The following is a 16,461-nucleotide window of genomic DNA, read 5'->3' as shown; positions in this document are numbered from 1 at the left end:
CTAACCGTCATTTCCCCGTGGGCATCCTTGTGCCCTCCAACCAATCCCTTCTCATCTTCTCAAGGTCTTCTCTCCTTCAATTAATCTCTCCTGGCTTATCAATTTCTTTCTCTTCATTGGCACAGTTGCAAAAATATACAAACATGCTTTATCTTCTCTCATTACTGAAAAATAGAACAGAAACTTGCATCTCACATCCCCTGTGTAACTACCACCCATGTCTTCCCCTTCACAATAAAACAAAGAAATTAGCTGCACACATTGATTTCTACTTTCTCTTTCATTCACTTGATAACCCACTTGTCTTGCCAATGGGTTTCAGCCCCAGGCAAGTTCGCTATGGATTCAATGTGACCAAAGAAAATGACAGCAAAACGTTCTTGGGCTGAAAGGGTTATACCCACCTTTATTTCCAGGTGGCAGGTCAGTCACTAGAATCCTATTCACTCAGAGTGAGTCTGTATGCAGCAAGCCAGTCTCTGCCTCTGGGCCCCTCTGTCCGCACAGCTGTCCCTCACAGCCATCCTCTGGGCCTCTGTCCTCGGCACTGCCACCACTCCAGCCTCTGCTCTGCTCTCCTGCAGCCTTGCAGCCTTGCCACCATGTCATGCCCAGAGCACTGGGCAGAGCTCTTTTATATAGAGTCAACAGCCATGTATTGCCCACAGGTGTGCAGTGAGCTAGTCAACCAGGGCTAGGTGAGAATACTGGCCACAGGAACTCTCATTTTATCCACACCACTCCAATCTGGCTTCATTTCTCCCAAGAAAATGAACTTGTCAGTCACTAAGATTTTGTTGTCAAAGCCAGTAGACGAACATATATCTGTTCTCATGTTGCTCACTTTCTTGGTAGGACTTCAACACAGTTGGCCACCCGACTCTTGAATCACTCTCCTCTCCTGGTTTTCATAATACTACATTCATCTTGTTTTCCTCCCACCACTGGGCTGCCTCTTCTTACACTACTTTGTTGGTTCTTGATTCTCTATCTCTATCTAAACATGGAAGTGTCCTGGGACTCAGCCTTTAGCCTTCTTTTCTTTAAACTCTCCCTGGATTTCACCCATGCCATGGTTTTAAATAGTATACAAATGCTGAAGAACCCCAATTTTATAACTCTAGCCCTGACAACTCCCCTGATCTTCACATTCACATATATGCAATTACTCACTTGACATTATCCATAGATACTTAATAGACATCCAAATTTATTTTCCCAAACTTGTTTTTCTTGAGTTCTTTCCATTCTTAGTAAATGGTCACCACTTGCTGACCCACATGCTCAAATCAAAAACCTGAGTCATCCTTAATTTCTCTTCCCTAAACCTTACCTCATTCCCTCCCCACATTCACTCTCTCTGCAAATCATACCAGTTCTATCTTTTAAGTTATGTCTTTATTCAACTTACGTATTCAACTTCATTCACTTCCACCTCTAAATGGTCACAATCACTCATCTGGACCATTACAATTGTCCCTTGCTTCCACTGCTGCCTGCTTATAATGCACTCTGTACACAGTAGCCCCAAAGTTCAAAAAAGAAAAAGTGGAAAAAAAATTATATGATTGTCCTGCTTTAAAGTCTATTAATATTTATCATTGCATTGTGAATAAATTTAAATTAACCCTAATGTGGTTTGCATGGCACCAGACAAATTAGCTTCTTATCTACCTCTCCACTTGCCCCTGACGCCTCACTGCTCTGCCTCTCCAGCCTCCTTGATGCCCCATAACATGTCAGACCCTTTTCTGCCTCTGGGCCTTTGCATCTGTTCTTTTTGCAAAATTTTACTTCCTATAACTTCATATGACTGGCTCTTTTTCAACTATTATACCCACTAATGTAATTTCTTTAGAGATGTGTTCCTTACCTTTGCCTCTGTCAATCTTGGTCAAACACCTTGTTTATGTCCTTAGAAGCACATACCATGATCTAAAATGATCTTGGTCATTTGCTGCATAGTCTGTGATTTTCACAGACAGAATGTAAGCTCCCTGGTAGGAGAAACCTTGCCTGCCTCCTTCAGTACTGACCACCCAGTGAAACGCTTAGTATGTGAGCACCCAAGTATTTGTTGGATGAATAAATTCTCAACTGTCTTTAGAACCCCTACTATGTGCCACCTACTGTTTGAAGTTTTTGAGACAGATCTGTAAACAAAACAGAACAGAGATCCCTATCCTCAGAGAGCTAACATTTTAGTGGGGGAAAAACAGTGTATATTTAAAGATGGTAAGTGCTATGGAAGAAGAGTTTCTGGGTGAGAACTTAAGATATTCTTCTGTTTATTCCCTTCATGTGGTAAAGTGGAAAAGGCATTTATTTGCTTTGCAGGAACTTGAAATCCTGGCTTCTAGAGAGGAACTATGAGATTGTGAGTTTGCCTTTTAGAGGTTTAGCTCCCTTATCTGTAAAATAGAATAATATACCACCTTACAAGATTGATGTGAGGAATAAATAAAATAATATAGACCAGTTATTATCTCCTCCCTTCCCAGCCACTCACCTTCACCTTAGCCTTCCATGGGGAGAAGGCATAAGGTACTAGCAGTGCTCCCTAACATGCTTAAAAAAAAATCACCCCAACTTTCCTGAAAATACTCAACATACCCTTACTGAACAAATTTATGGGCAAACAAGTGTGTGGGTAATTTCAGAGCAAACAAACAAAGCTACTTTTATTCAGAAACAATGCCTTTTTTAAAGACAGCATTATTTCTTTAATAATTGTTTTTCCCTCTTTCTCGTTTCTTAGTTAATTCCACTTTGACAGACCCCTATTGATAAAGAAGGAAAGATCTGCTATCCAGTTAGTCTTATCATATCTAGAAGTAAAACCACAGAGATGATTATTTATTGGATAGAACATTTATTTAAATGGAAACACTAATCTTTATTTTCATCATGCTGAAGTGTATGGTTACAATTTCCACTAAAACACTATACATAATGAGCAAAAAATAAGTTAATACATTGTAAACTTACATACAGTTTCATCAATTAAGAGGTTTAAGAACAAACAAGCCATTTTAAGACCTTGGAGCTACATTTAGTAAAAAATTGCAAACACTCAAACCTTATCAACCCCGAGTAAGACACTAAAGAGCTATTCAAGATTTCTTCAGACCAATTACACAAATACATTTTTATTTTTGGTTACAGTCCCCTGCTATGCACAAGACCATTGGAATGCTGTAACAATTACACATTTTAAAACAGCACGAAGCAAAGCGAGGAGATAACATGCCAGCCTTATAGAAGCTGTCTTCAAAGTGCAAACTTTGCATTTTCTTTTCCTGAACCAATAGGATAAGAAAGGGCACCTCAGACGACACGGCAGGATCATGAGCATGCTTTCTATACCACACTGGTGGGACATTTACTTGAACCAGGTCTCCATGCCTTTGAAGAGACCTCTGGTTTTAAACAGTGAACAGGCATCAACTAAATATAGTGCAAATCAAATACCAAGGAGCAAAACGACAGAACAGGGACCGCCTCAAGTCGACCTGCTGCTTCTCCACCTGGCACGCCACACAGGACAAACTGGCACACAGAAACAACTGCTCTTTAGGTTTTGATGTGAAAGGCGGTGCGGCGGAGTGAATGCAGGGCAACCACACAGCAGCCCCGCAGCAAGGCTCCGATGTTGTAGATGGGATCTGTCCCCCCTCTCTGAGTACTGAATGCCCACAGAACCGTGGGAACCACAGGAGCAGCCACGGCCAGGAGATCCACCAGGAAGCTGCTGCTCCAGTACTGCCTCCCAACGGCCCCCGAGGACAGCGGGATGATGCCGTTCAACCTTTCTTCTGTGGGGCCTGCAAAATCCAGCTCTCTCATGAGGCGGTTTTCACAAGCCCCCGTACCCACCGTGGTGTATGGGGTCTCCACGGGAGACAAGAGGATGGCTGAGTTTGGATTTCTTGGAGTTAAATCAACCACTAATGCAGAGATGGACTCGAGGAAGCTTTCCACTGAGTCAGGCCCGGACTCATCAGGGGATGTGGGGGGAGAGGGAGAGGGGTCCTGGAGCTTGAGCACGTGCTGAATGAGCTCTGACACGGCAGGGCTGTAGGGCACCACGTCGGTCTGCACAGCTTGCTCCACCATCGCCCTGGCCTCCTCAGGACCCACCCCCCTGGGGAGGACCTCAAGGACCTCTGCCCCAGGGGTGGCAGCAACAAGCTCCAGGTTCCCAGCCTCTGCGGTGATGGCTGCCACCATCTCATCAAACAAATCTGTGCCATCGACCAGGCTGTCTCCCACCAGCAGCTCACCGTCAGCCCCTTCTTCTGTGACCGGCTCTGCCAGAGAAAGCCCATCAGCCATCTTTCCAAAAGGGGTGTTTGGCGTGAAGCTTTTTTCTGGGGAATCGAATGGAAAGTCTAGACACAGTTCATCCCTCAGAGAGCCATTGTGTGCTCTCTCCATGCTCTGAAGCAGAGACTCCAACTTCTTGTTTTGAATGTTTATGTCCACAAAATACTTTTGGATGCCTTTATCCTTATCAGCCAGATTGCTCCTCATAGTTTCAATGACCTGTTTGAGCTGTTTAATCTCTTTCCTGGCTTCCTTGAGGGCCAGCTGGGCCTCCACCCGGTGGCACTCCTCTTCAATCCAGTCTTCTCGCATGCGGGCCAGCTGAGACTTGAGCTCCACAATCTCGCCTTCCCTGGAGCGAGAAGGCAAGCAGGGCCACGAAAAATGTCAGCTTTGAACCAGGCAGCGAGCAAGTCTGACACATGGCTAGGAGTCCACCCTCTTCCACTTGAAACACAGAGGTTAAAGCAGCTTTGAAACTTTTTTCTTTTCAGGTATTAGCCAGAACTGTACCCCCACTTTAATTGTAAAACCACCTTAATTGCAAAATAGCTAAAAAATAATAGCAACTAGGATCAGAATAAAAAATGCTACTATAGTTTTGTTTTTTTTCTTCTGGAGTGCTTGCAATAAGGCATTGCATTAAATACTTTACCAGCAATATCCTCTCTTCAATACTTAACATTTGGAATTTTATTATTAGAACACATTAGAGTTCCATAGCCTGCTCTTATCTCCCCAGCCTACCCCTTCATGTCTGCAAACAGTCTGTGGAAGCAAAGTCCATTTCACTTTTAGTTACCTATCAAAGATAGAAAGCAGACTGGTAAGTTTTAGTCTTGCAAAACTGTTCTGATTATATTCCAATAACAAGTAAAATATTTTTTAAAATCAGAAAATGCTACCTGTTGCAAGGACTTTGTGAACAGCTGATTACTCTGTGTTCCCTCAGGTAAGATCATACTGATCCATCCTACATTGAAGAGAATCTATCCTGTTTTTTTAGATCTTTCTCAGGATCCTATTTCAAGAACTTGGTCAAAAAATTTTTCCTTACATATAATTTCTTCATAGTCAATGTAAATATATGTCTTCATATTCTCAAGATATGAAGCCCAGGTACTCGGATCTGGATGCATATGAAGAGATGTTGGCACTGCTTCTTTAAGTCTAGGCTTCAATATCCTCCTGTTTCACTGCCTTCCCATACCACCCTTTCATGACTGCTTAAACCCTCCATAGATTCCTCAAATCACAAACCAAAGACTTCCAGAAAGTTGGGTATGACTCACACCATGCTCAGCCTGAATTTACAACTACCCTGATCAGAGCTCTGCTTGTCTGTCCCAAAATGTTCCAGGGAAAATCCATCAAGCAGAAAATCTGGCCTGCCCTAAGATGTCAAAGGTCTTTTCTCTCTGAGATAAGATCTCTTAAACATGGACTGTTTTTTTTGGTTCTTGTTTTGTTTTGTTTTATTTTACCTGAACACTTGGCCAAGAATAACGAACCTCTTCCTTCAGCACAGAAATAGCTTGCAGGAATCACAATGCTCATGGCCATCCCCTCTTCCACAGAGATAAACAGGGCTTACTAGGGGCCCACGGCATGTGACCCATTCTCCTGGAAGTATGGGATTGTTCCCGCCAAGGGTTCCTGTCATTTAAAAATAGTTTTGAACACACCCAACTCTCCATGCCAAAGCTGTACACACCCAGAAGACACAGAGGCTGGCTGTGGGCCTGAGAGGAGCCCCTGGGCTCTGGCAGCAGCCGAACCATACACGGCTACGACATGGCTGTTTGGCGAGACTGATTCTAAAAGTTGGACAGAAATTAAATGAAATCATTTTTCTTCTTTTCTGTTTTGCTACAGTGTGGGCTCAGAAGAACCTGCCCTGAGCCACGGCATGCCAGGAGAGCAGACTCACCTCTCCTGAAGTCGGCGCTCGGACTCCTTCAGCCTGGTCTTCAGGTGCCTCACCGTGACCTCCTTCTGCTGCAGAGGGGTCAAATACTGCTCGGGATTTGGGGGTTTGACACCATGGTTTTCACCGCAGGACATGTACCTTCCAGACCGCCTGAAACAATCCAAGGAATGAAATGTTACTTTTCCTATACAAAGAGAAGTTCAGGCACAGCTCCAGAAGGAACAGCAGTTGTGTGTTGGGGTCTTAAACCTCAATAACGTGTGACCTCACTTGGGAAGGGAGACTAATATACCTGCCAATCTCGGGACTGTTCGTTACGTGGAAGATCGGAGGAGGTTGTTTGTGGGGTGGGGAGTGGAGAGGGAGGATTTTCTATGGCTTAGGAATGATCTCATACAACGTAATGCACGACTGTCCACAGGCCAGCCGTAGGTTCAGAGAAACATGCTGTCATATTAAAGGACAATGAGATGGGGCAGGCGGGAGGGAAGGAAGGAGCGGGTGGCCCAACTTTCCGCACCATGTGCCTCTGCCTAAAGATCCTGACTGTTATTAGTTGAATTCAAATTGTTCCAAATCAGTCTCTGGTGTGAATGTGCTAGTTTGGTGGAAAGTTCCCTTCTTCTGAAGGGAAAGTCTGCCCTATTCACCAGAATGTGTTTTGTAAGAGAGACGCTCAGGGTTCCACCAAGTTCCCTAGTGGACTCTCGGCCCCTCTCAGGCCTGGCCAAGGGCGGGCATCTGCTGTAGGAGGGCTGACTCGGGAGAATGGAGGCCCGGAGGGGAGAAGCCTGAAGGAGGGGCTGCAGCTTCTTCCCCAAATGCAGACCTGGATTGGACTGTGGACCCAGTCAAGGCCACGGCACTCCACCTGATGGCCCGTGTCCAGTTCCCCTGCAGCCAGTCCTGCCATGTTCCTCGGGCTCTACAGATCCTTTCTGCAACCCCTGCCCCACTCCCAGACTAATTCACTCCTTGCTTGACCTTGAGATCTCATTTCAATTTCAACAGGTCAGGAGGCCTCCTCTGATCCCTCCAGACTGAGTTGGAGCCTCTCTCCATCCTGTACGTACATATCAAGCATCAATTATTTGCAGAGTCATCTTCATATGCCTTGGTCATGAGGAATGTCTTCGTGTCCTCTGGGTGGTACGCACAGGGACCACTGCCGCCCTGCCCCACTCCCAGTGCTCACACGGCACCTGGCACACCGTGCTGAGTGAATGATCACGTGAACCATTCACCCCTGCTCTGAGGGACACGCAGAGGATCCTCCTACTGCCACGGAGCCATTTCTCTGCCCTACCAGTCACTACTTGGGCTGCTGAAACTTAGTAGACCTCCTGACATGTCTGTTTCCTGCAGCAGCTGTTGAAGGACTAGCTGAGTATGGGAAAGGAAAGAGAAGTGTCTTATTGCAGAATAAGGCAGGGAATCATGGGTTATGTAATTTTTTTTTTATAGGAAACTTACGAAGTAAGAGACAAACTAAGAACCATGAAGTGGGAGACGGATGAGCAGCACTGACCTCATGACCGGGCTGCAGTCACTGCCTTTGTAGGAACCAGAGTTGCTGCTACTTGGGGAAGAAGGTGCATAACTGGGATGGATGCTAACGGGGCTCAGCTGATTCCTGCACAGCATGGACAGAAGGTCCTTCTCCCGTGGGGAGGGTGGGCTGTGGCCGGCCTTGCACGATGAAGCTCCGTTACTCCGCCCATGGGGACCTCGACTGGGAGAAAAACATGAAACATTGTAAAATCCTTGGGGCTACGGGTGCCCAAATGCTTTTTATAGTGAGTAACTACTAAGGAAATCCAATTGATAGCGTTGAAAGGGGTGACTGAATTATTAGCGCAAACTGTCCTTACGAACAGCCTTCTTCCTACCTGCCTGCTATTTTCTACCTTTGTGTCATTAGCACATTACCTCACCCTCTGCTATTCTTTCAAATTGTTTTTGGCCATAAAGCTTGTTTTGAATTAAACCCAACTGCCTGCTAAGAACATTAACCATGTAAAATATTGATTTGGTTCATTTTGCTGTGAAGATGTGGTTTTTGTTCCTGTACACCTGTTTCAGCTTAAAACTATTTGGGTTTGGTTCATGTTGGTGTAAGAAAATAAGTAAGAGTGTTTCACTGGAGGATGGGGAAGAAGCGGGTTGCCCAGAAAGGAGGAGGACCAAAGAGGACAGATAAACATAGTCCATGTATGTATCAAGTCAAAAATTTTACCAACCTGCTTTGGCTTTCCTTTTCTTTCCATCCCCAGTGACTTGGCACAACCTTTATGTTCAACTGCGCGAAGACTGTAACAGCCCTCTCTTCGTCCCCAGCCTCCTGTCTTGCCCCCACCAGGAAGGAGGCTGACCCTGTGGCTGGAATGGGTCTTTCTAAAGTGGAATTTGATTATTACTATCCTCCTCAAAGCCATTCAGCAGTTCCCCACTGCCTCCAGCATAAAGGCAAGACTCCTTAATCCTGCTCACAAGGTCCAAACCCCCCTCCCTGTCCAACCCAACCCCTGCCCCCCCCCTCCCTCTGGATGCCAGCATTCCAAATGACTTACAGTTTTCTGATGATCCATGATGCTCTCCATCATCTTTATGTTTTCGAACCTATAACTTTCTCTGCCTAGAATGTTTTCCTTCTGCTCCCCACCTTAAGTCTCTGGATACTTCCTACTGTGACACTGACGGGAACCTGCTCCAAGCAGCCTTCTCTGGATTCCTGCGTCTCCAGGCTGGTCTACGGGCCACTCCTTGCGGCTCCCTAACCCTCCCTGTACACTTCCACCCAGCGGCTTATCACTGCATCACCGCTGCATACCTGTTTGTCTTTCCTGCCAGCTGGGAGCATTCTGAGGGCAGGAACACACCCTGTTCTTTTCTACCCCCACTACTTCCAGGAACGCTTTAGGTGCTCCCTGACTGCTAGATGAATAGGCTGGGTTTGAGTCCTGCCACTGCCACTTACTAGGAACTTGGGCAAGTATGCCACTTACTATGTGGGGATACGATAACCTTCCCTGCCTTTCTCCAGAGTTGACATGAAAATCAAATCAATGAATGCATGTGAGTACATCCAACAAACAGTTAAAGGGCTACTAAGCTGTAGGGTCTTATTACAGGATAAACTTGATTGGACTTCCTTGTTAATCTGGTTCCAGAGACTTGACACCCGCTAGTGTAAGGAAGCATCCTGAGAATGTTGAAATTACTTTAACAGGATAACGGCTCTGTCAGGAACATTTCTTGATGACATTACAATAAAACAAAAGGAAACGAGATACCGTTCATGTGGCAATACTGCTTTCTGACAATCTCTTTGCAGTTTTAATTACAGCTGTAGCTAAATGACACATCTCAATGAGAAACACGTGTAAATGTGAATGTGAGTGTGCGTGTGCGTGTGGGTATACTTGGCTCTAAAACCAAAATAACTTATTTAAAATCAAATACAATTTCAACTAGCTGTCAACCTTGTAAATCACGCGAAAATGAGACATCACCACACTCTAAAGTTAAAAAGTTCTTTCCTTTTGATATCATCCAAATGTGCGCTGCCTCCTTTCCATGAGAACGGGACACTTTATGTGGAACAGATGGGCTGATGGCTTGGTGACAAACCAGATCGAGCAGCCCAGCGGTGGGCAGGGCTTTGTGAGTAGCAGCAAAGAACATGGACTCAGGCTGGGATTTGCTTCCCCAGAGTTCACATCCAAGTCTGGAACCAACCAGCCTGACTATTTCTTAGTGTGACAATAAGAAATATAGAAGATGAGCCATTACAAGTCAGGAGAGAAAGTAGAGAGCCAGCCCTAATTCTGACCTGGGGAATTCTATTCTGAACTCAGTCTTCACCGACATCATTCTGTGACCCTATCCCTGTGCCAGATGCTTATTGAGCATTGTTTTACTTAATTCTGACCATCATGCTATAAAGCCAGTATAATTATTACCTCCCTTTTACGATATGTGAAGTATGTGAAGTACTCAGTTTACATGAGGTAACTGAGGTGCAGGGAAAAACCTGGTCCAAGAATACACAGTTGAATTGGGATTTAAATCCTGGTCTTTTCACTCTCCAGAAATATCTTCTACTGTACACAAATGGAATACATTGTTCTGGACTTGAAAACAGGTATGTTAGGTACTAGCTATCTGTGCAGTTATTAACTGAGGAAATCACCACTGATGTCTTTAACATAGTGCATGCTCTACAACTAAATTAGATGAGGATTTTGTAAGAATTCTTCTGCTATTCAGAATAAAGCAAAAACTCTTCAAGCTATTACACATTCCTAAGGTATAATCAAGTCTTCAAATATATTTCAGGAACTGAGTTACCAGACTGTTATAGCTAACTTTTAAAAAAAGAAACTATGTACTCAACAATATCAGTTCTATTTCTTCCATTCAGTTTAGTTCAAATGCTAACATACACAGGTCACAGTTGTCATGGATGATGATAAAACATTTTCAAAGGGGAAACCCAGGTTGCATGTTTGTTAAGGCCATGAATAGGCAAACTCCATGCTACCCTCCCCAGTCCACCTAAATCTCTTGGTGGACAAGAAGAATGCAGTCCACAGAAAGGAGAGAGAATTCTGCTGACCTCACCTCCTTCTTGTATCCTTGAATACAGCAAACAGCAAGTGAGAGAAAGGGAGAAGGGAGAAGGGAGAAGGGAACCTCACAAGGTGAATTTCCATTCTCAGCCATTGTCCTTTACTTCAGGGTAACATTACTATCATCACATGCTCATCATAAGCAGCACCATGATCATAGTTATGGACTGAATCATGTCTTCCCCCAAATCTGTATATCGAAGCCCTAAAGCCCCACACCTAAAAATGTGGCTGTATCTGGAAACAGGGCTTTTAAAAAAGTAATTCAGTTAAAACGAGACAATTAGGGTTAGCCCTAATCTAATTTAATGTCTTTATTAGAAGAGGAAATGTGGACACAGGCACAGAGAAATGATGATGTGAAGAAACAGGGACAAGACAGCCCCCTATGAGCCAAGGAGAGAGGCTGCAGAAGAGGCCAGGCCTGTGACACTTTTATCTTCGACTTCAAGCCTCCAGAATTGTCAGAAAGTAAATTTGTGTTATTTAAGCCCCCTGGTCTGTGATATTTTGTCATAGCAGCCTGAGCTCACTAATGTGATCATCACCGCCATAACCATCACCGTCAGCAGCAGCATGTCCATTCGAATTATTTTGACCACCGCTAACTAAAACAACCATTCAATGACCCTTTCACTAAGGTCTCGGCACTGTGTTAAGCGTTCATATGTATCAAATCATTTAATTCATTGAGGTAGATGTCATCATTATCCCATTTTTCAGAATAAGAAACTGAGGCTTAGGGCTCCAGGTCATGCACCTAATAAACAATGGAGACTAACCTCAAACCCAGGTGTGTCTGCCTCTAAATCCCAAGGTTTTTTTTCCTTCTTAGTTCTGTCTGCCTCTAATCAGATTAGTGTTATTGTTTAAGAAAGAGAGTTACTCAGAAAGATTAACAGACTTGTCTTCTCTAAGGAGAGATCATTTGTGAATCTTTAAAATTTTATTTTTAAAATCACCTGTCAAAAATAATCTCACCAACTCCACCTGTTCCTCATTTTTCCCATCCTTCACCAAATGTTTCTGTTCGCCCTTCTTCCAGGAGCTAATTCTCCACAGAGAAAACTCATTTATTACATGAGGAATGAGCCAATTTCAAGAATCATAAGTTATTATAAGGCTTGGCATAGATATCTGGGCCATCTAAAGGAGTTATCCCCCCTATTCATGATCCTGTAGAACACAAAGATTCCATGAAATGCCTGAAATATTCCATCAAAGAAATCTACATTGTGCTCTTGTGCCTGGATCAGATTTTTAAAAAGTGAGGATAATGGATAGAACATTGCCAGTTTCAACTGTCTATCTATTAAGCATATATCTGATTTGCATATAATTATATTTAGCTATTTTCTGTTTGACATGTCAATTTTAAGTCACTCAGAGAAATCATGGATTCCAGACTCGAACATCTTCTCCAAGTCGCTACTATTATTGACATTACCTTGGACTTTAACCACAAATGTTAAATTTCATTTAACTTTGAAATGCTTAGTAAAGTTGGCTTCCTCTACAGGTCGTGCCCATTTTCTTTTGCCTGTCTGTTCTTTGATACCTTGTACTATGGCTGTGTGCTAATTTCTTGAACGGGTTAGATAAATGGGTTATTCTTAGAGCAAGCCACATCTGATTTCTACAGAGAATGTTTATATTCATGTGCTCTGATCCCAGAGGCACTTTATTTCCAAAACAGATGGCATTTGGAGATAGAACAATTGTGTTTTACTGTGGACTTTACTCTTTTGCTACTGGCTTACCTGGCTTCAGCTTTGTTTTTAACAATAAAACTGCCCTGGGGGTCTCATGTCCCTTTATAAATATCAGTCGAACCTTTCTTTGGCTCACCCAAGAAAAATGGGAAATATTTATTTCCTGAGTCCTGGAAATGCAAGTTGTTGGAAACTAAACAGTTTTTCCTCCAGGAAGGGATCTTAAAAATCATGTACTCTAACGGCCGTTTTACAAATCTGGACACTGCTCCAGGACAGCAAGTGACTTGTCCTGTCTTTAAGACCCATCACCTCTAACTGTTCTGTGGCTCAGTCTATGCATTGTTCAGGTCCCTGCTTAGAGTTCAGCTCATCACAGAGGTCTCCTGGAGCCAGCCTATCCAAAATACACCACACATCTCATTACTCTCTCTGTTCTTTCCCTGTGTGTTTTTTAAAAAATGATATTATTTATGTTTTTATGGTCTTTCTTTCCTTACTAGAATGAATATAATTTTCAGGGAGTTTTGTTTATTGCTATATCTCCAGAGCCTGCCTCATAGTAGATGCTCAATAAACACTTGTTGAATGAATAAAATCACTGATGGTAACAGAGAGTCCTGGATCTTACTACTTACCCCACCAAACATGGATAGTGGCTCAAAGTTTCCCACAATCCTCTCCCCCAATCCAAATAGCTTCCCTGGCAAACATTTGTTGAGGATGCTTGCTATGCCCTAAACACTGACTCTAGTTAATACCTGTATTAACTAATTTAATCTTAACAATAAACCTGGTGTATATGACTGTAGCCCTACTTTGCAGATGAGGACACAGGCACAGAGAAGTTAAGCAATGTGCTCAGGGACACACAGCCTGTAGGTGGTGCAGGTGCATTCAAACTAAGGAAGCCTGGCTCAGAGCCCACACACATACACTTAGCTGTTTTGCTTCAGTGCTTCTTAGAGTGGCAGCCACCCACGCCTACGAACATTATGCTTTTGTCACTCCTTCTCCAGGTGAACACTGGGAGTGGCCAAGGACTTGCTATGCTTCTTTTACAAAGATTAAAAAAATAGGAAGGTCAACAAGGGGAAAGAAATAATAGACTCATGAAGGAGAGGCAGAGTGGGGAGTGGGTGACAGCTAGCTGGATACCAGGTGAGTACACAGGTGCATGAGGGACAGAGAGAAGGGAGGGAAGGACAGGGGGACACAGAGCCAAGCACTGAATGGCAGTTAGCCATGGGTGGACAAACACAGGCCAAGACATGTGACCACAGAAGGTAACATAGGGAAAAGTACCAACTTCAAATCATTGCAACAAACAAACAAAAATCACTCACTAAATAATAACAAAATATGTACGGATAGTAATCTGAGTGGTTCTACAGAAACACATAGTTCAGGTAAGTCATCTGTGTAAAGCATTTTAACAATACAGATCCGGGGACAGTGCCTACTTGCGTGAGAAAGAGGACCGCTTGCTTCCCGCTGCAGACATATGGACCTCAGGAGCGGAAATGCTGCCCGTGCTGCTTGAGGAGCTAAAATCAGCTTCACTACCTGAAAAACAACAGGGGAGAGAGAAGCATGAAGGACAGGAAACCTGAGAACATGCTGGCCAGTTCCCTGCCTCCCAAGGTCCCTGGCTCCTGCGTTTGCACACACCCCCTCAGCAAGTGGCATGGTTCCAGTGCTGCCAGGCTCTCCGCGTTTTCCTCAAAGCAGACAAAAGAAGGCGCAAGCACGACATCACTTCATAAACACCGCTTAGGAGCACAGAAAGGCTGGTTTCATAAAGATGCCAGTCTCCCAGCAGACTCTCAACATGGACCCCAGTCAGGGTGGGGGTGATGCATGCCTCTCCCTGGGTGTCAGGCATGCCCTCTACATCAACGGCCTGGCTGGAACTTTAAGCAGAATGAAAAGCATATTTGTCAGTCCAAAAGTAGCTTTTCCAAGAGAGTTTATCTTTGGGCTTTTGCAGTCAGTTAGCCATACTTGAATTTGGCACGTTAGGGTCTGGAGATAATCAACCACTTAGAAGCAGTCGGGAAGAAAGCCTGGGCTCCAGATAACTGCTTGAACAGGGCTCTCTGATTCTTTACTTTCTCTGGCTGCAGCTGCAGCTCTTCTATTAAAAACACAACCTTAACAAAAAGCAGGGCTTGAACATTTCCAAACAAATGAAAAAAGGTCCCAGTGACAGTGACAGAAACTGTGAATTGTACTGAAACTTGAAATTTTTCTCTTTGGGGGTTGGGGGATTGCTCATTTGTTTACAAAGATCACTTCACATTTTGAATACAGACCACAATTTGGTATGTAATTAGAAAAACATGCTGTGGGGTGGATAATTAATCATTTCTAACAAAAAGTACATAGTTCTGAAATAGTAATAATGGAAATATTCCATGGATTGCCTGGGGAAGTGATGGGGAATGAAAGAGGCAAGGGAGGACAAGTGGGAAGAAGAAAGAGAGGATTTTTAAAAAAGACAAAGTTCCATGTGCTTTTGGAAAATAAATCTAAGTGTACAACGTTATTTGACCTTGTCTTTCAACTCCTACAACACAATTTGTGACTCTTCTGGCCTAGAACCCAGAGCCAACTCACATTTCTCAGTTGAGGAAAATATGAATAATCTAAATTCTTTGAGTTTCTGACAAGCAGTGAATAATAAATAATTTTCATCAGAACAACTATTTATTGACTGCTTACGACTAGGTTCCAGGTCCTATAGGAGATGCCTTTTATTCTTTTTTTTTTTTTTTTGAGAGGGCATCTCTCATATTTATTGATCAAATTGTTGTTAACAACAATAAAATTCTGTATAGGGGACTCAATGCACAATCATTAATCAACCCCAAGCCTAATTCTCAACAGTCTCCAATTTTCTGAAGCATAACGAACAAGTTCTTACATGATGAACAAGTTCTTACATAGTGAATAAGTTCTTACATGGTGAACAGTGCAAGGGCAGTCATCACAGAAACTTTCGGTTTTGATCACGCATCATGAACTATAAACAATCAAGTCAGATATGATTATTCGTTTGATTTTTATACTTGATTTATATGTGAATCCCACATTTCTCCCTTATTATTATTATTATTTTTAATAAAATGCTGAGGTGGTAGGTAGATGAAAGATAAAGGTAGAAAACAATTTAGTGCTGTAAGAGGGCAAATGTAGATGATCAGGTCTGTGCCTACAGACTAAGTATTAATCCAAGCTAGACAAGGGCAACAAAACATCCACGGATGCAGATTTCTCTCAACCTTTTAGTCTTTATATCTGTTAATCTTGACAACTTTGAAAGGCACACATTAATCTCACTACTCTACTATGGAGGAAACCAAAGCTGATTTGTCCCCGCTGTGTCCTCAGGAGGGCGCCGGGAGGAAGTGGGCTCACTGGGGAGCTTCCTGAATAAACTGTGCATTACCCTCTCCCTAACAGCCAAGACGCCGGAGAGGTACAAGATGCGGCCAGATCCGCCCACGGGAGAACATATCTTCTCACTGATGGGCTCTGTTAGGTTTGCTAGAGGGCAAGTTAGACAAAAGCAAGGCGCAGAGAGAAAATCCCCTTCCTGGCCTCCAGAAACTCTTGGCAAGTTTAGCCTCTTCTGGGGAGGAGACCAAGAATGACCCCAAGCACAGATGACAGCAGTGAATCCCAATTCCCAGCAGAACTCTGCGAGAATTAGGGGGGAATTTCATCAGCACTGAGAAGGCTGTTCCTTCTGGGTTTCAGAGACTCTAATGTTGTAATGAGCTTCCCAAACTCAGTTACCTCTGAGTAATGCCCTGGCTCAACTGCAGTGTTTTTATGATCTCAAGGATTCAAGATTGGT

At 43.6% G+C, this 16,461-nt stretch overlaps 1 protein-coding gene across 12 annotated transcripts in view; it reads right to left on the bottom strand.

Moving 5' to 3' along the window:
* Positions 1-2,852: 2,852 nt before the first annotated feature.
* Positions 2,853-16,461, bottom strand: part of SYBU (syntabulin) — a 108,098-nt gene continuing 94,489 nt past the window's right edge. For 11 of the 12 annotated variants that reach the window (XM_057497819.1, XM_057497822.1, XM_057497820.1 and 8 more), the window contains 4 exons: positions 14,063-14,165; positions 7,785-7,988; positions 6,257-6,406; positions 2,853-4,678 (listed from right to left, as the gene is read on the bottom strand). In XM_057497819.1, coding sequence (XP_057353802.1) covers positions 3,574-4,678; positions 6,257-6,406; positions 7,785-7,988; positions 14,063-14,165 — 1,562 coding nt within the window. In that variant the 3' untranslated portion in view covers positions 2,853-3,573. The remainder of the gene's footprint in view (positions 4,679-6,256; positions 6,407-7,784; positions 7,989-14,062; positions 14,166-16,461) is intronic. The other variant, XM_057497821.1, reaches the window with a different exon arrangement.

The sequence above is a fragment of the Manis pentadactyla genome, chromosome 3, assembly GCF_030020395.1.
Source record: "Manis pentadactyla isolate mManPen7 chromosome 3, mManPen7.hap1, whole genome shotgun sequence".
NCBI lineage: Eukaryota > Metazoa > Chordata > Mammalia > Pholidota > Manidae > Manis > Manis pentadactyla.
This window is presented reverse-complemented; position numbering and strand designations above follow the sequence as displayed.